This window comes from Crocodylus siamensis, chromosome 10 (assembly GCF_052110815.1).
Source record: "Crocodylus siamensis isolate JL-2025a chromosome 10, ASM5211081v1, whole genome shotgun sequence".
Classification (NCBI taxonomy): domain Eukaryota; kingdom Metazoa; phylum Chordata; order Crocodylia; family Crocodylidae; genus Crocodylus; species Crocodylus siamensis.
In genome coordinates this window covers 59,141,500-59,165,720 of record NC_143404.1, presented here as the reverse complement: position 1 = coordinate 59,165,720, position 24,221 = coordinate 59,141,500, and the positions used below count along the sequence as shown (strand labels likewise).

At 42.8% G+C, this 24,221-nt stretch overlaps 1 protein-coding gene across 2 annotated transcripts in view; it reads left to right on the top strand.

Moving 5' to 3' along the window:
* PREX1 (phosphatidylinositol-3,4,5-trisphosphate dependent Rac exchange factor 1) overlaps positions 1-24,221 on the top strand; it is a 229,258-nt gene that overhangs the window by 195,892 nt on the left and 9,145 nt on the right. Inside the window, exons 18-33 of one of the 2 annotated variants that reach the window (XM_090064463.1) lie at positions 265-413; positions 2,334-2,419; positions 3,997-4,130; positions 4,995-5,166; positions 6,655-6,842; positions 7,330-7,491; positions 8,035-8,245; positions 9,675-9,951; positions 11,586-11,792; positions 16,336-16,424; positions 16,901-16,983; positions 17,622-17,712; positions 19,868-19,996; positions 20,758-20,799; positions 22,729-22,946; positions 23,987-24,086. In XM_090064463.1, coding sequence (XP_089920589.1) covers positions 265-413; positions 2,334-2,419; positions 3,997-4,130; positions 4,995-5,166; positions 6,655-6,842; positions 7,330-7,491; positions 8,035-8,245; positions 9,675-9,951; positions 11,586-11,792; positions 16,336-16,424; positions 16,901-16,983; positions 17,622-17,712; positions 19,868-19,996; positions 20,758-20,799; positions 22,729-22,946; positions 23,987-24,086 — 2,338 coding nt within the window. Of the gene's footprint in view, positions 1-264; positions 414-2,333; positions 2,420-3,996; positions 4,131-4,994; positions 5,167-6,654; positions 6,843-7,329; positions 7,492-8,034; positions 8,246-9,671; positions 9,952-11,585; positions 11,793-16,335; positions 16,425-16,900; positions 16,984-17,621; positions 17,713-19,867; positions 19,997-20,757; positions 20,800-22,728; positions 22,947-23,986; positions 24,087-24,221 lie in introns of both variants that reach the window. The other variant, XM_090064462.1, reaches the window with a different exon arrangement.

The window sequence follows — 24,221 nt, the reverse complement described above, 5'->3', positions numbered from 1 at the left end:
GAGGCAAGTCTGGGATCCTCTGTTCAAAAGCGCCACAGAAATGTAAAGTGTTATTCGAATGTGAGTAGCATCACTGATTATTTTGTAGTTGTGGACACACCGAAGTGCTAAGTGTAGCTGACAAGTGATTTGGTGACCCAGGCAATGGAAGAAAAGCTTTGTATACAGTACTGGAGGTCAGTCATTGTAGCAGGTTGCAAACTAGGTTGCGTCTAGCAGTCTGCTTCCTGAACTCACAGACCTGTGTTCATGTTCCATTTGCAGATGGCTGGCCTGCAGATAGGAAGGAAGATTTACTCCATTAATGAGGACTTGGTATTCCTGCGCCCGTTTCCAGAGGTCGAGACCATCTTAAACCAATCTTTCTGCTCTCGGAGGCCACTTAGGCTACTGGTGGCCACTAAAACTAAAGAGTAAGTGCCTGAGGGACAGGCAGAAGAGATTATCTGGAGACATTAATTTAATTACTGTCTGTAATGATAAAAACTGCATAAACATTTTACACAATGGATGCTGCAATTCAATTAGAGAACAAATGTGGCCACTAAAATGGATTTAGAAAGTCACGAATCATGCCTGTTAATGATCCTTGCATCTCTGAAAAAAAGATGGGAAGTATTCTGTGTAAATTAGGAATTAACTCTGTTTTCCTGTGCACAAATGAAATTGAATTACAAGGAACGTAACTTTGTCAGCAGCAGACGACTACCCAGCACTAGGTCTCTGCTTGCAAGAAAATAATGCAGGGTACTTCTGCTTATTGGACTGGTTTCCATGTCAGTTTTTATTAGTATATTTGGTCCATAATAAATGTGGGTCCCATTAAGATCCCATGTATTGTCCAACTATGAAGCCAAGAATTTGTCATCGACTTAAACCCTCTGCCATAATAAAACTGTAGTCCATAATCTAAACATTCATTTTAAAAGCATGGGCCAGATCCTGATGTTAAGAAGCACAGCTGCCTTTATGTCAGCCTGGAAAAGAATTTATTTGTAGAAATGAGCAACTAGGAATTTTCTGCACCAATTATTTGTAATTTATAGGCCTGATGTATTTAAAAGAAGTATCAGACTTTAATTGACTCAGAATATCCCATCAGTTGCACCAGAGTGCCCCAAAAATATCAAGGCTGGAGTTTGGTCCAGCTAATTCATACAGCTGATAACACTATTGGTCTTTGTTCCCTGTGGTATACAACCTGCCGTTTCACTCTGAATGCTAAGGAAGCAAGCCAGCAAGATCTGTGGGTCTCTGGAGCCTTGAGAAACCTCAGCAGAAATAATTCCTTTTAAGTTGAGAATTGCAGGAGTTTTGTCCTGTTGGCCTCCTATCCACAAAACACTGTGCTGTTGTTTCACTAAATCTGCTTTTGTAGTCTTTCTCCAGGCAACCCACCATATTCTCAGTTTTTCTGTACTCTGCACTGAGATGTATGCTGCACCTCTCGTTAGTTTTTAATTTTCATAAACTGTGACGACATTCCAGATTGAAAACACAGTTTGGAAAACCACCTAGGAAAAGAAGTCAGCTCTGTGTTAATGAGAGCTTAAATATTGTATGCTTCACTGTTTGTTTTTGCCTTACATTTTACATTAGTTGAAAAGGGAAATACAGAAGATGGTGTGTTATGTTATATTCCTGCCACATCCTGTAAGGCGCACACTTCTGCAGTTAACCTAATCACCAAAACAAGATTGTGAACATGACAGCTGGATAGTTCAGCAGTCTGGTTGTTGCAGATGGTGCATTTTATCACTTGGCCACCTATTCATATCCAGCCCAAGGCCAGAGGATGTTTCCAGCAGGTGTTAGTTTGGTGGTATTTCACATGAATGGTGAATCTCAGTCCAGTTCCTAGGAAACAGATGTCCATATCATATAATCCAATACCTCAATTGATACTAATTGAACTCCACATTGTCACTGTAATATGGAGGCCAGGAAGTGAGTGGGTTTGCCAGGTGATCAGTCTAGAGGCAGCTGAACAGGTTGGAAAGTCTGAAGGAAGCTTGCGCTATGGTTTCCCATGCCATATCAGTCCTGTGGATACACAGAACACTGTTCTCCAAGATTTAATCCTACAGGAAATCTTCTTAAAATATAATTCCACAGAAATGTGGCTGAGGCAGCAAAATAAATTCCTGGTAGGTCAGAAGCTGCTTTATGTGGTTAACTCATCCCTTCTTGAATCTTTAAAGTCTATTGCAAAGTTGTTTAAAACAATCTGGGATAAAACTCAGAGGAAAGATCTTTCACATTGATCACCATGCACGTGGTTCTAGAGGTCTGAAATGAGATGCTGTTTTCCTTTCTCTTGTGTCTTTCTGCAGGATTATTAAGATCCCAGACTGCCACGAAGCACTTTGCTTCCAGATACGGGGAGCAGTGCCACCATACATCCGTGCTGTCGGCAGAGGTATGCAAAGAGAGTGCGGTATAGCTGTGGCTCAACATACAACCAACTAAGGACAGCGATGGAGCCATATTATATTATCATCCACCCGACGGCCTTAAAAACACCCCACATTACATTTGAATTAGTTTCTGCTTATTATCTATTATCAAAATTGCTGTAGTGCCTACACACCACAGTCATGCACCAGAAGTCAGTTGTGCTGAGTATTGTCTAAGGATGGAGTGGAAAAATAGCCACCACCCCACAGAGTTTCTGGTCTAACGTACTGCTTAAGTATTGCTTCAGTCTAAAAGCTAGGCATTGGGTAGCTGCCCCCACCCAAAGGAAGCAAGAAATTACTTTGGTCAGAGCCAGAAGAAATCTGTTAACATTGCAGGCTGTTATCTATAGAAGAGCTGTTGAAGGAACATCATTGTTTGAGTCATTATAGGTTGGCATTTGGGGCCACTCCTGTCTTCTCAGGTTGATGGACCAAGTCATCTTTATAAACTTGACAATAACTTGACAGACTGAGGCAGGCCAGGGAGAGCTGCTTTTTCCTTCCGACCAGGTTGCGCTGCTGACTTTAGTGGAATCATTCCTGAATTACACCAAGATCAATTAAAGGCAAGCTGGACCCCCTCATTCTTTTGAAAGGGGGAAATAAAGAGGGCAACAGAGACCTGTTTGTTAGTGCTGTACAGGAAATGTGATCTAAGCCACAAACAAAGTTTTGCGCTTGCTTTTATTTTTGGTGTAAGTAAAGAGCAAGACCTTTCAGTTGTACACCACTTCCTTCCTTCAGTACGAGTATGTGCATGTACATTGCATTCAAGAAAAGCACATAAAGCCTCCTCATCCCATGGCTCCCTGAAACAGGGCGTTCTTTTCTTTCTTACCTTCCTACTAGCACAAATAATGATTATTAGTAAGAACTAAAATTCTGCAGCATCTCTGCAATGTCCTTGCTTAGAAGCTTTTCATTTCTTAGACTTTTACCAGAAAAAGTGCCATTTATACTTTGAATAAAATGGTGAATCTTGGATAACTTTGCTTAAAAAGTAACTAATAATGATATTAAATGTAGACACGTAGAAGTGAGATTCTGTTCTAAAACTCAGTAGCGTGAGTGTGGACTTTAGCCAGACTCTGGACTTGTGCTGGTGGAATTAACACCCCAGTCTGGTATGTAGGCTCTTGCAGATTGCCTGATGGGTAAATATTCAGATTATTTTAATTAACAAGCAACAAGCTGCAAACTGTATTGCTGTACAAATTTACCCTAATCAATGTGAGCACAAGCTCAGAAAGGAAAGACTAATATTCTTGAAAGATAGCTTTCCCCATGAGATTTTCATTTGCTTTCAGCAGCAACTGTATCTAGGTTTGGGCAAACTCTCTTGTTCCCAGTGCTTTTTGTTACATACAGACTATTTTATAACCCCTTTCTCAAACTTCTCTAAGTCAAGTAGTAGTAAGACCACATGAGTGCTCCCTGTTGTCCCCCCGCTCCTCTTTTCACTCTGTTCTCTGGATCTTCTCCATAGTTCACAATCGCTGTGCTGTCCGAACAACTCTCTTGCCTGATTCTTTTTCAGGTTCAGAGGCTGCAGCAGTAGGACTTCACCCAGGACAGTGTATTTTGAAAGTTAATGGGAATAATGTCATGGATCAAAGTTACATGGATGTTCTGGAGCACTTTACAGCATACAGGAACAGGCAGGAGTCACTGGTAAGAGCATGAATGTGGAAATTTAAAACATTTTTTAAGAGCAGTGGGGTGTGGGGAGGAGGAAGTTAATATGTTCTTATGCTCCTCAAATATCCAAAACTAAACCCTTAAAAAATCTGTTTGATTCACACCAAATCCAGTGCAAGTAAGAAAACTATGTAGGTTGAAAGCAAGAGCAGAATGTAGCCGATAATTGTAAAATGTATATGAATCACAAGTGTCCTAGCCTGTACACAACTAAATACAGTCAGTCCCTTTTAGTAGCAACAGGTTAGTGCCCCAGTGCTCTGTTGCTCCTAAGTGACTACTGACATTACATGGAATTTCATCTGATTTCATGGTAAAGAAAATGTTCCCAAGGGAAATGTTGCTGGTAAGAGGTTGTTCACTTACCAGGTATTGCTGCAAATGAGCATCAACTGCAGTCTTTCCCCCAGTAGCTGAATAGGCTGTAGCTACAGATTTGAACCCCAGCCTAGATCCAGATTGTATACACTCCCACTGTGAGGATGAGGGAGGGTTATATTTGGATGTCTACTTCTGTCCATTTTGGAGACAGGGATCAACTAGAAGATTCACATCTGGATTCAAAGTCCCACCCTCTTCCCCCAGTTGTTTTTATCTCGGTGTTTAGCTCAAGCCTCTGGCTCTTCAGGATGTGGATGCATCAAGGCTTTAATTGCCAGTAGACTAAATTCAGCCCTCAAACGCCATATATGTGACAATAGCCACTAGGACCTAAAAATATTCCACAGTAGCTTATTGCATCACCAGAAGGCTAAAAGCAATGCAGAGAGGGAGTGAGCAAAACCCTAATCCTGTGCCTGAGGGTAGTGCTTCTTATCATTCCTGCTCTCTTGACAGGGACTGTACCAGTGGGTTTACAGAACACATGAAGATGCTGAAGAAGACAGAGCTCAGCAATCAGCAGGTAGTGCATATGTGAATGGCAGCCCCTTTGAGTCCACTAAGGGAGACCTCTTACTGGAAGAGAGTGCAGAACTGGATCCCCTTCATAAAGGCAATCAGGAATCAGGTAAAGGAAAGTCTGACTTTTTTTCATGAAGGTAGGAGAGCCAGTACACTTTGATTCCAAAGAAAGACAAAAGACAACGGACCTGTGAAACGTATTTATTGCTATAGGAATCTCTCATTTTAGCAAAACACTCTAACAGACTAAGGCCTCCCAGATACTTGCTCAAGGACCATAAAACTGGGACGTGAAATCAAACAGCTGTGGCCCTTGACAGAAAGGAATGTCTTCCACTGTGGACAGAAGATAAGAGTAGATAATTGTGGGTTGTTTGCTTATTGTGGGTGCCTTAGGGAATCTGTCTAAGTATCAGTGTCGCACAACTAGGTAAGTGCGGAAACACACTCTACATACATCTGCTTTTTATTGTCTACGGACTGCTGTGCTCTACAGTAAATGACTGGGGAGTTGCACACTGTAAAAGCATGTTCCAAGTGGTGTTGTTCGGCTGGTAACTGTGACGGCAAGCCACAAACCGGCCTAATTACACATCATGTGAGACTTGAATCAACATCCATCACACTCGAAAAGACGTTTCATGGAATGAACCGTCTCCTGTGCCATGTGTAGTGAGTGACATGCTTTTGGGTTGTGGGTACTCAGCAGGGCCTGCAAGGGATACAGACTGGAGCTAGGGACCGCAGGATGTGATTTCCTGGCACTCAAGAGTAAGCTGCAGAGCGGAGATGCAAACAACAGGCTAAAAGATGAGGAGAGAGGTTCTTCATCTGAGACATCCTGGCACCATTTGATGTTTTGGTTTTGTGGGCCCCATCTCATTTACTGTGTTTGTTTTGCCTAGAACAAATGCACCATATATTCTTACCAGAACACTTAAGCAAAGCTTAACAAAGCCATGGGCCTGATTTTTGGGGGTGGCACAGTTTAACCCTTCAGGGGAAGATTCAGATACCCTGGTCCATGCAGAATTGCACTTTATTCCATGTTCACATCAGCAGGACTCTTCCTGTGCCTGTGCCAAGTATTCACAGGGCTATGTTCTAAGCATGAATCAGACCCCTCACCATTCATTTCTACCACATACTGTCTGTTTCTTTATGTAAAATGAAAATATATCGGAATATCTCCCTCCCTTCCTCCTTGTGGTCCAGTAAAAGGTAAGAACAGGCCCCCAGGAGATGCTCCTCACCGCTTCTCTGGTGAGACTCATTTTGACCAGAGTGTAAAGCTGCCCTCTGGAAGGATGGTGGAGAAATCCCTACTGGTACAGCTGTACCTGCCAGGAGGAATCTGGGCATGAACTGCAAGTTGGAACAATAGCTGCAAGATGTTTCCTGAAGGACACAGAACAAATGTATTTGACCTCCCATTTGGTATTCCCTGCCAGGTGTCAGGTGTTTGTAGCTTGAACAGAACTCAATGCACTGTATTTTCTTGGTGAGTGGACGGGTATGCACATGCACACATGCTTGCATGCACTTTTGCATGTCGGTGTATCAGCAAGTGACTTGCCTTTGTTTTTGGTTCCAGTCCTGACACCGTCGCCCCTCAGTTCTCCTTTGATCTTCAGTGAAGACACACCCCTCATTAGCCTGACTGTGGACAACACCCATTTGGAGCATGGGGTGGTGTACGAATATGTCAGCAGTGCAGGGATCAAATGCTTTGTCCTGGAGAAAATTGTAGAGCCAAAGGGTTGTTTCGTTCTAACTGCAAAGGTACCAGCTACTATGTATTGCTAGCTTTCCTCTAAGCAGAATCGCTGGGTCAGTCATGCTAGATGTGTTTGGCTGGGTGCCCTTGTTAGTATGTTATACTGTTAGCAGACTTTGAACTATTAGCTAGAACGCACTGTTTAGAACGAACGTTTAAATAAAACATGATAATGCTATTGGTATCATCCACGGTACAATGTAGCAGAAACAGCAAGAGAGGCACACAGAACATTTTCCCAAGTTACAAAATAACTCAGAAGCATTTCTTGAGCATCTCATTTATTCTGAACATGTCTGCCAAAGGGCTTGGAAGTTTTAAGATTCAGCATGATCATCTTCCTGGGGACAATTTAGAGGGCTTTACCTGGTCTACATGCCATTTTCCTCAAACATACCGACATGGGGGTGTCCACTGTTTAGGCACTAGAAGAACCTTGCAATGTACCTTGCTCTCAGTGTTGCACCACTGGAATTCTGTCTCCTTGTGCAGATTTTAGAGGCCTTTGCTGCAGATGACAATCATTTTGTAAAGAACTGCAAGAGGCTCATCTCCTTAAGCAATGCAGTGGCTACCATGCCCCAGTATGAATTCCGGCAAATGTGTGACTTTAAGCTGGAAAGTATCAGCCGAAGGTTCACCAGCTACCAAAAGGTACAGTACTCCTAGATCTTGGTGATATCTTGGGACAATACTAAACTATCAAAATAGTAGATGCTTGAGTGTTCAGTGCTGTGTGTTCATTCGTCATTAACTGCTTTGAAGGGAAATGTTCTAGTGCTCTGAACACAGGACTGGGAGTTGCTTAGAGTACAAGCAGTATGGAGTAGAGACCTGTTTATAAAGCTGCTATCACACTGCTGCTGCTGTTGGCTAGAATGTATGCCAACCTATGGAAATGAGTAGTCGTGACAGCCGAGAGCTGTCATGGGCCTCATTTGATTGCCCAGTTACAGGAATTATTTACAGAAGCTAAGCCTCCTTTCTGTCTGGTTACCTGAATTGTTTGAAAATTTGGCACTAAAGACTTTAAAACAATTCTATATATCTCTTTAGCGCTCATTTTTGAGTAGCTACATCAGGGGTGGCAGAGCTTAAAGGACTGTTGCAAAGTGGGGCTGTCTGGGGAAAGCAAGCATCTATACTGTGCCATCGTTTTTTGCAAATGGACTCATGCAGGCTCTCTCAATTCCCCAGTTTGCAAATGAACTGAAAACAAAGGTGAGCCCAGCCTTCAAGCAAGCCATCATGGAGCCCCACCCCCTCAGCAGCATGGACTTCTGCCCTACCAACTGCCACATTAACCTCATGGAGGTGTCATACCCCAAAAACACTACCTCAGCAGGAAGGTCGTTCAGCATTCGCATTGGACGGAAGCCCTCTATAATTGGTCTTGATCCAGAACAAGGTGCTAATTAACTCCTAGAGCCTCACTGATGTTATCTAATGAAAGATGAGTTGTCCTTCCTACTCCTCAGTTTGAGTCCAGACCCAAAGATAAGCAACCTTGGCGATACAATTTTTTTTCCTGCAGAATGTGCACAGTAAGATGACACGCAGGCTGTGAGATTAGTGTTAAACAACAGAACGTGTCAGGCACGTAGTGGGGTCCTAGGTCAAAGTGTTTTTAACAGGTAAACAGCAGGATTATCACATGGCAACTAAATCCTTAGGATGTTGTTTCTATTTAGAAGACTTGATTTACTGACTTTGAGAAATGAGGCTAAGTGGTGCTACGCTGTACAGATAAACCATAACCAGAATGGTCAGGAAATCTTAAATAGCTAATATGATTATGGTATTCTAGAGTTACTACTAAAGTAACTTCAGAGGTAATTTTATTCATAGAGTAATCCTACACATTGGTGCCAGGAGGTTCTTTGCTATTGAAATGGTCTTCTCTTAACATACAGCTGCTACATGGTATTTGCCCAGAAAGGCAACTATTTGTGTTGCAGTATTTCATGTTTATAATCTCACCGAATGCACTTTGGACACTATCATTGCCCAGCAAGAGGAGCACACAGGAGAGCTCGTGACAGATCTCTGCAAACCTAATTTGTCCAATTTAAGGAAGGCTGGGTGACCTTCTCCAAATGGGGTCAAGAAATACCATGTCCCATTTGCAGCTGTGTAAGATTTTGCAGCACTTTTCATGAGAGCTGGCAGAATTATTCCCCAAAACAGAGTCACATTCCAGTTCTGCTCTTGGCATTCTTCTTGCCAGACTTTCCAAATGAAAATATTCTTCACTTTTCCTTGCAAAAATGATAGTTATTCTCCCTCTCACTGGTTTCCATAAAGCCAGAATAATAACATTCAGTAGTACTGGTTTTGCTGTGCTTCTGAATTCATTAGCATGTACAAAATTCTTAGTGATAAAAGGTGAGATTTCTTTTGTAATATCTTTTAGTTCAGAGAGATGTTACAAGCTGTCAGGCACAAAAATACCCTTCTTCAGGTCTGCAAAAGCAGTAGATAGAGCTGAAGCTAAAATTATGACCACACAGATGTGGATGGGCCATTATTAGTTAGCTCATTTATCCTGAACTATAGTTACTTCAAAAAGCTAAGTATGTTTGCCATAGAATTTCTAAGAAGTTAAAAAAGTCCCGTAAGAAATACCACTTTTTCTTATTAAAAGCTATACACTTGTAGGATATTATGGCACTTTATAATACTCTAAAAGTAGAGTATTATACAGAAATTTCTGTGTGAGCCTATTGCTTTACTTCCTACTATATTCCTCAGGGACTTCCTTTGAGTGGAAATCATCAGTATTGGGAAAGGGTTCAGCACTTCAGAGCCTACTAACTAGTTCCTTCAATGTTCAGTAGGTACCTTAAATCCAGTCTTATATACTCAACACTGCATCACCACCATGGCTGCACCGTCGTGGAGATGTCTCACCCCAGAAGATGACGATTTCTACCCCCATGGACAATATGATGGTGGTTTTGGCCAACAGAATGGGGGAGCAAGCCAGGAGGAACGGGGACTCAGCTTTCTGCTGAAACAAGAAGACCGGGAGATACAAGACTCTTACCTGCAGCTTTTTAACAAATTGGACATTGCAGTGAAGGAGATGAAGCAATATGTTTTTCAGATAAATAAGTGAGTGAGTAAGGAAACCTGTGTATGTGTGTTTCAGAGAGCACTCCCTGAAAAATTGGAGCATGAAACATCTGAAAATATCCTGCGTTTTCAGCATATATTGTGAAACACTCCATATAGCTTGTGTGTTTCACACATATATATGCTCCCTACACTGCCTCTCAGGGTGGAAAAGGCCAGACCTGCTCACATGCTGAACTATCCCTGAAATGCTTATCAGCTCCACCTGTGTAATGAGATAGTGTACCCACTGAATTGAAGTCAGTGGCCATGTCTACACGTGCAGTGGACTGCGCTGTTATTACTGTTGTTGGTACTGCGCCATAGCATCTCGTGTAGATGCACCCAGTGAGAGCCAAAGTTCGCCCATCTTGGTTCAGATTCCTATTATATATTAAGTTCCAGCAACAGGCTTGGAGCTATATAAATACAATCCCTTTCCCTGAGATTTTGGCTGAGCCATTTGGGATTAAAAGGCATTTTAGGATAAGTAAGGCACAGTGATGAAAGCATAGGTAGAAAGTGGAAGAGATACTGAGGCTGGCATTAGCACAGTGTAAAGATGGTGGGATATGCTGAGCAGTGAAATCAATGGCATAGGGCAAGGCTTATGTGTCAGCTGTGTGAATTTAGCTCCTGACTGTGATGCTATGCACTGATGAAACCCACCCTGCTTGGGTAGCAGGAGATGTTTTCTGATTCCCAGATGAACAACATCTTTGCCTTCTATCCCTATTTGTCTGGGTTTTAACCGCTGGAGTCAGGCTTGTATGGCAAGTGAAAGAAGTCTCTATAAATATGATCACAGCTTGGCAGACAGGGCATTTGCAAAAATCTGCAAGAGTCAAGCCAGTATCAGCAGAACAAAATCTCCTCAACAAGTTAGTAAATAGGGACTAAAAGCCACCCTCTTTCAGCCAGTGACAGGCAGATTTATGATATATACCCTGTAGCTTTTGGAGTGCCAGTTAGTGTCTAATGAAAACACCATGTGTTAGTTAGGGAACGGATGCAGACAAGGGGATATTTCATTTAGTTTTGGTGGCAGGCAGACTATTTCTGTGGGAGAATTTATTTCAGCAAATAATTTCACTTTTACATGTGCCCAGCATCTCCATATTTTGCAGCATATTTTTCCTATTCCATTTATGAGCTACAACTCATGTTGCTAATTTTTCATCAGATCACTGCATTAGAGAAGGGTCGTATCTGAAGTAATAGAAAACTTTCAGAATGAAAGCTTAATAAGGAAAGTGTAGCTCTAACTAGATACTGTAGACTGGGGAACATGGGTAATTGTTGGGGGTTTTTAAGTGAGTTATGGACAACTTAGTGCTTTTTTACCCTGCTTCAGTAAGGACGTGGTAATTTTTAGTTAAGTGAAACATTGCATCAAAGGATTTGTATAAATACAAAATTTACCTATTGTGAAATCACATGACTCAGAACCCCAAAAGATTTTCATGAACTCCTGTAAATCAAACTTGCTGACTTCACATAAGCTTCAGTTTACATACAGCTCAAATCACAGAAATGTTGCTTTTGATTTTAGATGTGGTTAGGCTGAGATCACAGTCATGGATGCATGATTCAGCCATTTACTCCAACACTGAGTGGTGCATTTTACCTTTCAGGCTTTTGTCCTCCATAACAGAACCTACAGAAACTAGTGGTTGTGAACCTCCATCCACTGATGAGACATCGCCGCCTTCTCTGGGGGCAGAGGAGAGTGACACCGACAAAGCTGAGCCTAGTGGCATGAAGAAGGTTTGTTTCAAAGTTTCTGAGGAGGATCAAGAAGACTCCGGACACGACACAATGAGTTTCAGAGACTCCTACAGGTATGTGTAAAAATATACAGGTTTCTCCACTAGCACAGTATTTTGAAGATATTGAATTTAGGTATTGGGGCTCACTCTTTGAGGCTGGTTCAGGAATAGAAAAATCAGGTATTGACCCATAGATGAATGCTGTTGAAATCAAATACTAAGTATTAGAAATTATACATTTGCCTCGTACTGTAAACGCACTGTACAAACATGGGGCTGCATTCTAAAAACTGGACTCTTTATACAGGCAAAACTCCGGTGAAGTCATTTTGAGTAATTAATGGCTCTAGTCCTGTATACTCAAGATCTCAGTCTGTTCTCAGAGAAGCCCGTGACAGACTCTTTTGGATGTAAGCAACCACAGAAATGAACCCAAATTGCTGCTCATATGGTTTGCATTTAAGTGTATCCACTACAGGATTCACAACTTCAACAATTGGACATGGTTCACATGTCACAGGCTATCACAGGATCCATTTACCATGAGGTCCAAAGATCAGATAGTCATGTAAGGTCACAAAGAAGAGCTCTCTGTTCTCCAGTGCAGCAGACAGAGCACGGGCTGGAGAAATTCACCCTAGGTTTCAGGCAAACCAGCCTGTTTCTTAGATCCACCAGCAGTTTTTGTATCTGATTCAGAGTTATCACCTCAAATGCATTGTCCACAGAAAATAAGATCAGACTTTGGTAGTAATTACACCAGTGGTTCTCTCTTGCGTGACTGAGGCAGGCATCAGTCTGAGGTTTCCAGGGTAGACTGTTTTAATGTGGTGCCTATTCTCAGAAGAGCTCACCAGGAGGATTGCAATGAAGCTGTGCTGGGCTTTGTGGTTTTAGGTCCCATTCAATACATGAGAAACGAAGAAATGGAAAGGCATGTACTGCATTGTAGGTCTTGATGTAAATATGCAGATGATGCTCTGCTGAAAGGATAACCACTCTCTGGGTGGTTACGCACCATGGGCTGATCAACTGCCATGCGACTCTCCATGGCAAACACTGAGGTAGAGATTTACCCTTGGCATCTTTGTTTGCAGTGGTAGAATTACACCAAGGATGATTCTGGCAGTGGGAGTTTGTTTTCCTGGAAACATTATAAGACCATACCCTTGTAAGTGTGGTGTGTTAAATAATACCATAACGTATGTTCCTCCACTAACATATATGATCTTCCAACAAGACTTTGCTAGATTCCCAGTGCTAACCAGCTGGAGAAGGTGCACATGCAAACCCCAGTTGGGGTGACCTATTATCATGGGTTCCCGCAGACCCTGCAGAGGTCCTTAATGGAAGCAGGTCTTAAAGCGGTGTGTTTCTCATGATCTTGGGGTGATACAGTGGCTCCAGTATTCCTTCTTGTATGGGGTCCTGCGTAGCCTCTGGCCACTCTTGGAAGTTTTAGTTGAAATTTTCAGGAGGGACTAAAAGAAGGTGAATTTTCTTTCAGTGCTAGTGCTCTGGACTAGCTTCTGGTCTCGGGCACACAGCCCAGTATAATTGCTAGTGCTGCTGCCCACCTCTTGGGGACCACAGCAGTGTCTACCACAAACGGGAGTTTCAGTGCAAACTGAAGAAGTTAGGCACCAACCCCGCATGTGTCCTTTGAAAATCCTTGCCCAGCTGTAAACCCAGCTCCAGATTAGAGCTGGCTTTTCTGGGCTTGGATTTTATGATGTATAAAAACAGTATTTCCAAGCTAGTCCTTTATTTTGTAGTAAAAATAAAGGTCTTTATTCAGCAGACATCCAGCTGTAAATCTCACAGCATTTATTACCGTGGAGATAAAGCAGAGCAACAATTCCTTCCCCATAACAACCCAGGAAAACCAAGACTTTTAGAAATTAAATTCTCTTTGTGCATCAATAAGTCTAGTGTGACTCTTTCTCCTCCTATGCCATGTAACTGTGAACCACAGAAGCTCAGCAGTTTTCAGACAGCTTGATCTTATAATAGCTGCTATTGTATGAGGATTTTTCCATTCAAGTCTGTGAACAATTTTCCCAGAAGCCTAGAATATTGAGAAACAGAAATGGACATCCAGCCTTTTATTTTAATGGGTCTTTGAAACCACAAACCCAAATATTTATTCAGGTGTCTCAAAATTGTGTTTTTGAGACATGACTGACTTGCTGCTTCTTCTGGAATATTTGCTGCTGAAATCTCACACTCCACAAGATGTTGTTGATGGGAGAGGACATGTTAAAAGCAGGCCCGAGAAGCGATGAAAAAAGTTGCCCCTTTCATTTTCTAATGGAGAAGAACGTGCGTTTGTCGGCTTGGTTCTCTACAAAGGAACAAAGACACTTTCTCTAGAGAGAGTAACAATGATGAGAGTAATTAGGCACACATCACAGAAGCTTCCACATTACAAGTCTGATTCCCCACCGCCTTGCATCTATCTGGACTGTGTAAACCCAAGTTGCAAAGCGGTGAAGAATCAGAACCCATGTTTGAACGTTTTGGGTTGGAATAATCCCTCGGGAGCAGAGACGGACCATGGATGGCCCCAAATGAGAGCTAGGTCATGTTTGGTTGCTCCCGATTCTGGAGCAAAGATCTAAATTGTGATATTGCAAGTCTTCTAGTGAAGCCAGTCGTTTTTCCAGATTTCTATGGATATACCTAAGCATTGACTCTAGACTGCAGAAGACCTGACTGTATTTGATAACACAGGTTTTTTTGATGAGCATCTGGAATTTGTCACTAGCCCACATAGGCGACTGGGAGGGCACGTGCCTCCCCTGAAGGGCTGGAGCCCTCCTTGATGGCTGAGACTGATGCTGTCGGTAGGGCTGGTGCCCCCCCTGCCAGGGCTGCCGCCGTTGGTGGATTCTGCAGGTGCCCCCCCAGATTCAGGAGGCACCAGTCACTCATGCTAGCCCATGTGATCGCTTCATTCTGTATGTGCGGTGGTACATTTTCAGCATGTAGATGGCTTGTAAATAAGCTCACTGCATCATCAGCAGTGGAAAATGTTGCATGAATCTGATACCATCCTTGACTGCCGAAAATTTATTAAAAAAATACTGCAAAACTTAAAAAAAACCTGGCAAATGTTCGCATTTATATGAAAGCCTCAGGCTATGTTGGCTGTGTTCCTGTATTAATGAATAATGAAAAATAGACCATAACAATTTGATTTTAAGTGCCATTTTCTTTTTTTCTTTCTTATTTGAAAACACTGATGCCATCAACTCTAAAGTCTGATTCACAAACTTTCATATTCATATTCCTTCCGCAACTGTTTTTCTTTATTTTTAACATGCATAGAAAAATGCTCTCTCTTAGGTCACACCGAGGTCTAGGTGCCAGGTAGGATGACTTTGGTGTGTTTAGCCTTGTCACCAATAGGCATTTGTCCACCCTAAAATGAAAACTTGTCTAGGTGCCTTGGCGCTATATTAATGCAATACAAAGAATTTTCTTCTTCGTTTAATAGAAAGCCCATTATTGAACTCTGTTTTGTTTAAAAGGATTCTGTAATTGAGCCTAATCTGTTCTGAGGAATGTAGTGAGATCAAAGGCAAAGTCTCTCTTGGGCTGTCATATGCGCCGAAATTTTAACAGAAATGTAAGATGAAAAAGATTATTGTGTCCTATCTTTACAAGACAGAAGCAGACAATTAAAGTACACGGAATTGAACTAATAGTTACTCAAGGGGGAATCAAACATATTTTAATAGTTCCTGATCCACAAATTGGATACTGAGGAGCTATAAGAATGAGAACATTACAGATAAGAAAATACCTTGTTTGCATTAGCTATATTCCTCTCTCACTGACTATTAGAAGCCACAGGTCTGAAATAGTGTTTCTCCTGTAAGGGGTTGTAGGGATTTGTGTTGTAGTAATGATGCCCTATGTATTGCTATCACCCTTTAGATTTTAATGGAGAACTTCTAGAGGTGTAGTGTGCTACTCAAGGCTTCGCTGATGCCTTTAGTGGGATAGGGTGACTATTTTCATTCTTAGGCTACCAAAATAACAGAAGCCTTCCGGTTAGGTTTGCAGTATTTTTATTCAGCTTAGAGACACAGTGAGGAGACAGGGAAGGTGTAGAAATGGGAGGGCAGGAAAGTAGCATGACAGCATAAAGCTCCACAATGCCTGCTTTTCCACTTACGTAGGGTACCTACACTCCTCTTCTCCATCCGTAACAGCTGTGCCTCTGTAGCATTAGCTTATGCTGGAGAAGGATGACTGAGATCTGCATCATTTCCACCAGGATCAGGGAGATTGAATCATTATATAGTAGGGTCTCCCTTAGCACATTCCTGGAGCATCGGTAGTGGCCCCCTGTGCCCTGAGTGTAACGAGAAACCCGGTGGGCAAATCTGTCTTCGTTCTTTGTAACGTTCTTGCTCACAAATCAAAGCTTCACCAAGATCCTTGGAACTGAATTATTCATTCAGCCCTGACTTGGGTATTAATATTAACATCCCTATTAATGACTAAAGGATTTTTTCTTAGGGTATGTGGAGTAGATTTTGAAAAAAAACCTGAGTAAATGTCCAGGGTAAGGCCAGTTTATGAGGCAATTTCCTTCTCTTTCCAGTGAGTGTAACAGTAATCGGGACTCGGTGCTGTCCTACACCAGCGTACGGAGCAACAGCTCTTACCTCGGCAGCGATGAGATGGGATCAGGTGAGTGTGTGCTGGAGGAATATGTAAGAGGCTCTCCAGTATCAGAGACCACATAAGGCCGTGCATCGGTGTGGCTCTGCTGGTTGTGATTTCTTGGATGTGCTGCTGGAAAAATGGCTTTGTAAAAGCACCAAACTAAATCCCACGATAATGAAAGAGCGAGAAGTCTGTCATTTTCTCAGTGTACCACTGAAATCAAGGGGTGTGGTGGAGAAAATAGGCTAGAGGCTCTTTGCAAACAGGTTACTTGCATGTCCTGAAGGTCACAATGATTATGGTCTATGGACCGGAGCGGTTTCGCTGCTCTGTTACTGGAACAGAACGACCACAGTGACGACTACTATTCTGTACAGTTAAACTCTTGTCACGAGGGATTTCCCCCCTTTTTTGGTCTGGCTGTAACCACATCACAAAAATGCGAGAAGTCTGAAGCCGTTACATGATTTATAGAAACCATCTGTTGTTCTTTTAATTAGGTGATGAGCTTCCCAATGACATGAGGATTCCTTCAGACAAACAGGACAAGCTGCACGGTTGTCTCGAACATCTTTTTAACCAGGTGCATGTGCTAGCTATTAGCTATCTGAGACCGACGCACCAAGTTTTGGAGGAAACCAATCTGTCAAGGATGTGGAATAAGATATGGAGAACTGTGTATGGGAGAGTTTGAGGAAGCAGTTTTATCTCAACCAACATTCAGGTCACCTTGTGATCGAGACAGGGTTGTTCTGCAGTTTCAGAGTCATCATAAAAAGTTTGGGAAAAATCACAAAAAAGCAATTTTTTGTTCTAATAAGAATGATCAAAATGGGTCTCATGTATGGAACTTTGGAAAAGAATGTAACCAAGGCATGTCCTTATGGAATTGATACATTGAATTATATTGTTTAACCCCTTTAGTCTTTTCTGTCCCCCTTAGTCTCCCAGCACTAGATCATTACTCTTCTGCGCATGTTGCCTAACCCATATGTAGTATCAGGCAGCTGGGAAGAGTTGGATAGTTTAATTTTATTTGCTATGGGTAAGATTCCATTAAGATTAGCAGATATGGACAATAGTGTGGAAGCATCCAGCTCAGTTATTCTAAGTTAGTTAAAAAAATACAGCAAATGTTATTGCTTCAGCACTTTTCCATGAATGACCTGTGCAAAACCTCTTCTGTAAGTGGCACTGACCAACCAACAATTCCTACTGCAGGTTGATGCTATCAATGCACTCCTCAAAGGACCAGTGATAACAAAGGCCTTTGAAGAAACCAGGCACTTTCCAATGGATCATGGTTTGCAAGGTAAACAAAACAGGGTTGGCCATACTGAATATAGTAATTTCCCAGGATACAGAGAAATCTTATCTTTCTGGGACAGAAGTTCAGACATCAGCATGTGCAAGTGGCAGATCAGCACACATAATTTACTTGCACAGTTACCAAAACTTTATATGTAGCTATAATAATGGGACTAATTTAGTCCATATTTTAGTGGGTTAGATGTCACAATAATGGGACACAAACATGGGTGACCATTGGTGTGGTTTACTGTTCACTGATCATTTTCACATTGGGCAGAGTGCAGCACTTCCCTACAACATGCTTCTGAATGGCCCAGAGATTTTGTTAAGTGCCCCAGCTCCTCTGTATGATGCAGTACAGAGGTATACATCTTAGAAGACATGAAACAGGGATGGGTCAGACTCACAGGAAAGGGGCATTCTGCCAAGCTGATATAGTCTCAGCTACTGGAGCCTACAAGTGGTACCAACAAGGCCTGCATGAGCCTGCTGAAGGAATTACTCTGCTTCTTTCAAGGGATGGGTAGTTGCCAGCATAAACTCATCCTCAGATGACAAATGCTCATTTAGACACCCGAGTAACTGGATTTCATGGTGAGCAAGCAAACAATACTGTGTTTCTTGTCCTAAAAGAGGAAGATGGGACTTTGGTCTTAGGGGTTTAGGGCCCTGGGTGCAGTTTCTTCCCTTCTGAGATAGAACTTTATTATTTCCTGAACTTTTGCTGTCCTTCCTTCCCCTCTTGAAACTTGAAAACTTTTATTATCTTTTCTGCACTTCAAGTGCTGTGGTCTCATTTGGTTTTGCTTTTCCTCCCAAAAAACATCAGCCATATTAGAAGCAGCAGATGTCACTTTTACAGAGACAACAGATGTTTTTTGTGAAGGCTTCAGAAGCATTTGGAAAAGCTGTGTTCATGTTACACTTAACAAATGTAGAAACCTGTTTGGCCTTACACACACTCTTTGAATGCAGTGAGGAAAAGGCAGCCACCCTGCATAATTTTTCTTATAGTATTAAGTTTGTTTGTTTAATTCAAAACACACTCATCTCTTACAAAGACAATCACAGTACAGACAGTGCTAATACACTGCTACACAGTAGTATTCGGCTACTGTGCAGTAGTGTCACCTAAAAGACGTTTTCCAGCACTACTGCACAGTAACTCTGGTCACTGTGCATTTATTTAGCACTTGCTAATACAAATGCTAAGCAAATGCACAGTAATGACTGTACAGTAGTGCCCCATGTAGTCTACACTGCCGTGGTGCACCACCAATGTATGTATGTATGCATGTAGACATGCCATATATGTATGTGTGCATGAATGACACATGCCCCCGGAGGCTGGGGGGGCAGTGGCGGCGGTGAGTGGGGAGCTCCTGCAGATGGCTATGGCAGTGGTGTGGGGGGTGGCTAGGAGGGTGGCAATTGCCAACCGAAGGTCAGTCACCACCCGCAGACACTGCTGGTGGTGAGCGTGGGGAGGATGGCGAGCAGCGACTGCCTGCAGATGCCATCGGCAGTGCTTCTCTCAGGGGGTGCACCGCCAATCTGAGGGGGTGCATGTGCATCTATGCATTGCCAATGTATGTGTGTGGCCATATGTTTTATCACTGAGTTCAGGCAGTTTTGCTAAATTGAATAACTGCATCATGAGCAACAGAACTCATCCTCTTCAGTTAAGTTAGGCTTCTATGTGGCAAACTTGGTCATGAAGCTGCAAGGGATTGTTACAGTCAGCATTACAGTGTTGGTCTACTGCCATCCGGAAGAGGACATAAGGGGCACAGATGTATCTGGCTGCCCATTATAATAAACAGAGATTACAAAAAGGAACGGTGCCCTTTCACTGCAACTTTGGTTCTCAAGATACAATTGTAACATACTGCAGAAGGAATTTAGCACACAGTTCCCATGTACTGTGCATATGAACTGTGTGCATACCTCTTGGAGCATGGTACTTAGCATATAATCAGCTGGGACTGCTTGTTATATGGCTATAGGAATTAGTCATTTACCTCCCTCGCTGGTGGGGGTTATATATTATATTTGTATTCAGTTGATTGAACCTGTATGCAGGTAACATAGCTAATGTGCAACTCTGAGCTTTGTAGCATTTTCCACTGCTGGACCTAGACTCTGTTTTGTTACAGAGTTTAAACAGAAGGAAGAAACAACAGTGAAGTGTCGGAATAATATCCAAGTCAGCATCCAAGAAGATCCCTGGAACCTTCCACAGTGCATCAAGAACCTTGTTGAAACTATACAAAAACACGTGGAAGGTCTGTGAAATGGGAGAATGGGCGGGGAGAGAAACTGGACCCTCAGTTTCAGGGTTAAAAGGGTAAACGTCCTTTTGTCACATAAGTCTAATGAGGTTATTTGAAAAATCACCTCTTGGTTACTGGGACTTGAGAGGGGAGTGAAGCGAGCAGGTGGTTGGTGGGTTCAGTAGTGGTCTCAGTGACGATATTTTGCAGCACCGCTACTTTGGAGTGCGTGATCACAAGGAACTTTTTCTGTCTCTTGTACGCTGCTTGGTTAGTCTGTCTGGACAGAAAGTTGTCAGGCCGATCAGCTTGTCTCCGTCTTCTTTAAAAACATTTAAAGCAAATGAAAATAAGGGAGAGGCAGAACCTGAAATGAATGGAGTGAAGGTGATGGATTTAATTAGCTGTTGTAAACATCTGAACCATTGCGACCGTTGCTTCAGACTAAAACTCTGGTAGAACTGAAATAGGCTGATTGAGTCTGAACAGATCTAACTCTCAAATTAAGGGCCCAGGTCAGAGGTCATTTTCATAAGTATTCTTCCACATGCACAAATTTTTACCCAGTAATTCCTGGTAGCTGATGTAGCATTTCACCTATTACAGGGCTTGATTTATGCTTCACTTCCTGTTGTATCAAACATCTGTGTGACTGCAGATTATGGTCTGTGCTAAACAGAAATGGAGTGCTGTTAGTTGGGTGCAAATCATATTGTTTTTATTTGGGCTTGTTATTGTATTTATTTGGGCTTTTCTTGTCTTTACTTTTCTAGATGGGAAGAATCAACTGCTTCTGGCCTTGCTAAAATGCACAGGTAAGGGCCTTTGATTTAGTGCATTGTGCAAAATGTTGTCAGCGTTACTAATGTCCTGAGCTGGCAGGTCTGCACCCACACAAGCATTTGAGTTTTTCCATCACCCAGCTATTGTTGCCTTTGCATATCAAGTGTAGCTGGCTTGCTGATGACATTGTGTCGTCTCTTGAACCCATTCTGGGCAGCCCTTTATATCTTAATAATGTCATAGCTCAGTTTTGGTTTGACTTTACATAGGTCACTCTGGTGCCACCTGCTCAGTTGTTAATGTCATTTGAGCACCGTTTCTTTTGTCCTTTCATCATCTTCCTCTTTTGTAAGCCTCAGTCCAGGTGACCTCTGCTGCTTCTGAATGTGGTGGGGAGAGGCAGCAAAAATGAGAAGCTATTGCACAGTTTACTTTCAAATTTGCCATGCTTTCTCAACAGCCTGAGCAGACCTTGAGTAAGGGGTTTGCTCTGTTTTTTTTAGGGTGCACTTTGCTTTTTAACCAACTCACATAGATCTCTACAGTGCAAACAACAGCTACATGGGCTTATCATTGAAGCCAATCAGCAAAGGGGAACAGTGTTATTTCAGGAAAATGGGAAAAGACCCTAAATTTGAAGCTAGAATCTAAGTACATTACTGGCCTAGTCTCTGTGTTAGCCAAAAAAAAAGCAAGCGATTGACATTTTCAGGTGATTGACTTCCCATTTTACGTGTGCAGTTACTTGGTTTCTACATTTCTACATTTAAGCATATGTTTGGTTTATCTGGGTCTCTATGTATGTATTATCTGGATCTATATGTATGTATTAAGTAAAAAATGTATTAAGTATGTATGTATGCATGTATTAAGTAAAAAATAACAAGCTGAAACATTTGCTGGATTCTTTTTAAAGGAAGTTTTAGGCAGATAATTTGGGCCTTGATTCTGAGCTCCATAGACTGAAGGTGGGAAGCAGAGGTGGCTTTACACTACTTTCCCATGTCCCAGAGTCGTGTTTTAGTTCACGTTAATTTAAACTAGCCCATGTTGTTAGGCAGAGCACCCACAAAATCTGCTTTTGTGAACCCCGATTCCTTAGGTCTCTGACTACACCCCTCTTCAACAGCATTTTCAAACCCCCCTATGAGGAGGAGCGGGTGGCAGCACTGGCTATATTGGCCTTACTTCACTGAAGGGTTCTCTTGCCTTTAGAATAACTTTAAACTTTTTTTGCTTCACCATCAGTAGCGCAGGGAGGATTTGCCTTGGACTACAGATACATCCCTGAGTCTTCTCTGTCTTAGTTCCTTTCCTGCTTCATTATAAAAATCTTCAGTAACTTCAAAGCCTCTGTGTGAAATACTTGGCTGCTCTCTCCAAAAAAAACACTCCTGGGGGAACAAGAGAAGCCCTAGTGAATACTAGAGAAACCAGGGAGTAGCTGAAAATAGCTCTTCATTTATTCATGTGCCACTCTTTGCTATAATCCCCTTAAGCATGACAGGATTTATTTAGCCAGTGGATGACTCACGGGCAGGCTGAGTGGAAGCAGAGAGTTAACACTGTCGAGATTTGCCCAGGGAAATGTGAACTACATGATACCATTTAATGCCCTGAGCAGAGAGGAAGGTTTAAAGGCAGATGGGTTAGAGCAGTGGAATCACTAAAGGCCAAGGATGGAAGTAGAGATGCCACCTCCTCTTCCTGAGCACTGTTTTGAGAAAAATCATTAAAGTAAGGAGGGACTGGGGTGTTGATAGGGATTTAGGGGACAGGGAAGTCCTTAAGGCACATGTGCACTCTGTGCCCCGTAGACAACAGAAGGCAGTTCTCCATCAAATCGGTGCCAGGTTACAGCACAAGCCAAATGTCAGGCAGGGAGGTGGGCTCTTCCACAGTGGATGAAAGGCAAAATCTGCTTGACTGCGTTGTGCCTCTTTCCCTTCTCTCCTCGGCAGACACGGAGCTGCAGTTGCGACGAGATGCCATTTTCTGCCAGTCCCTCGTGGCTGCAATTTGCACTTTCTCTGAGCAGCTGCTGGCTGCTCTCAACTACAGATACAACAACAATGGGGAGTATGAGGAGAGCAGCAGGGATGCCAGCAAGAAGTGGCTGGAGCAGATAGCAGCCACTGGGGTTTTGCTCAACTACCAGTCCCTGCTGTCCCCCACAGTGGTAAGTGGCTGGGTTTCCTAGCTCTGCCCCTTTTGTCTTTGTCCGAGCCAACTACGCTTCCCTCCCACTCACCACCTGGCCAGAGCTCCTTATTGTATCTACATGAGGAGCCATCCCCAACACCTGCAAAGTGCCTGCTTTCATCTTGCTCCGAGTGTCCCATCCATCGGGCACTGGCCCCACACCAGCACTAGACTGCTGGCCTGGCCAGGGGAGCACATTTGACTGCTGAAATTTAACGTGCAGAAAAGTCGTAGAGCGGTACTTGAGTGTTGGTTTTAGTAGCTGGAGTATGCTGCTCTGTCACCCGGGACTTCACTAGTGATGTGTGAGGGTTGCCCTCTGCTGGTCGCTGGTCAGAAGATGCATTTCAAGAAGCAGCCAAAAGTGGTTCTCACCTGTTCCAGCAGCTAAGGGTGAAGTATAGATATGAGCTTTTCTGTATTTGCTGAAAGCAGTCACAAAACTGGGTTTGGTGCAGGGAGTGGCATGAAAAGCTTTTTCACCTGCCCTAACCATGCGTTTCAAGCCTGACCTGGCAGCACCTCACTGAAGGAGCAGGTCTTATAAAATCCACTTGCCTACTACGAGTAGGAAACTCTCAGGCAAAGGCCATCAACTGATACCACCAACCAAGCTAAACTAATAATTATAAATTGAAAAGCAGTGTAAAACTGGGGGCAGAACATGGGTCTAACAAGTGGGAGCTGTGGAGTAAGCCTGCTTCCAAAGTCAGGCGTAGGATACAGTTCAGGTCTCCAGGACTGGTTCAATCCTTAGCTCTTTACTGAGGCTGCAGGAGCGAGACTGGTATTTCTGGGGCTTCTAGGAGATGAACCCCTCTCCACTGAGACTGGGGTGGAAGCAACCAAAGCAAACTTCATGCTGTTGTCAGGTGAAAACGGCCTTCTGTCACTTCCACCTAGCCCGGCTTCACAATTCATCCTCCATCCCTCGAACCATCCCGTCTTCATGCTTCTAATGTCTGTATTTCTCTGCTTCATAGATAGAAATAAATAAGCCCTTTCTCCTCTCTGCAGAAAGAGGAGCGCACAATGCTGGAAGACATCCAGGTGACCCTGTCAGAGCTGGACAAGGTTGCCTTTTATTTCAAGCAGCTGGATGAAAGCCATGTAGCAAGTGAGACTTTTAAGTTGCTATGAAGCTCTTCTTTCTTACTTACATTTCTGGTTAGTTTCCAGCCTAGTTTTAAGTCTCTGAGAAGTGCTCAGTCCTGGGATCTGCTGAATGCCTTCTATGATGTGCTGCATTTCC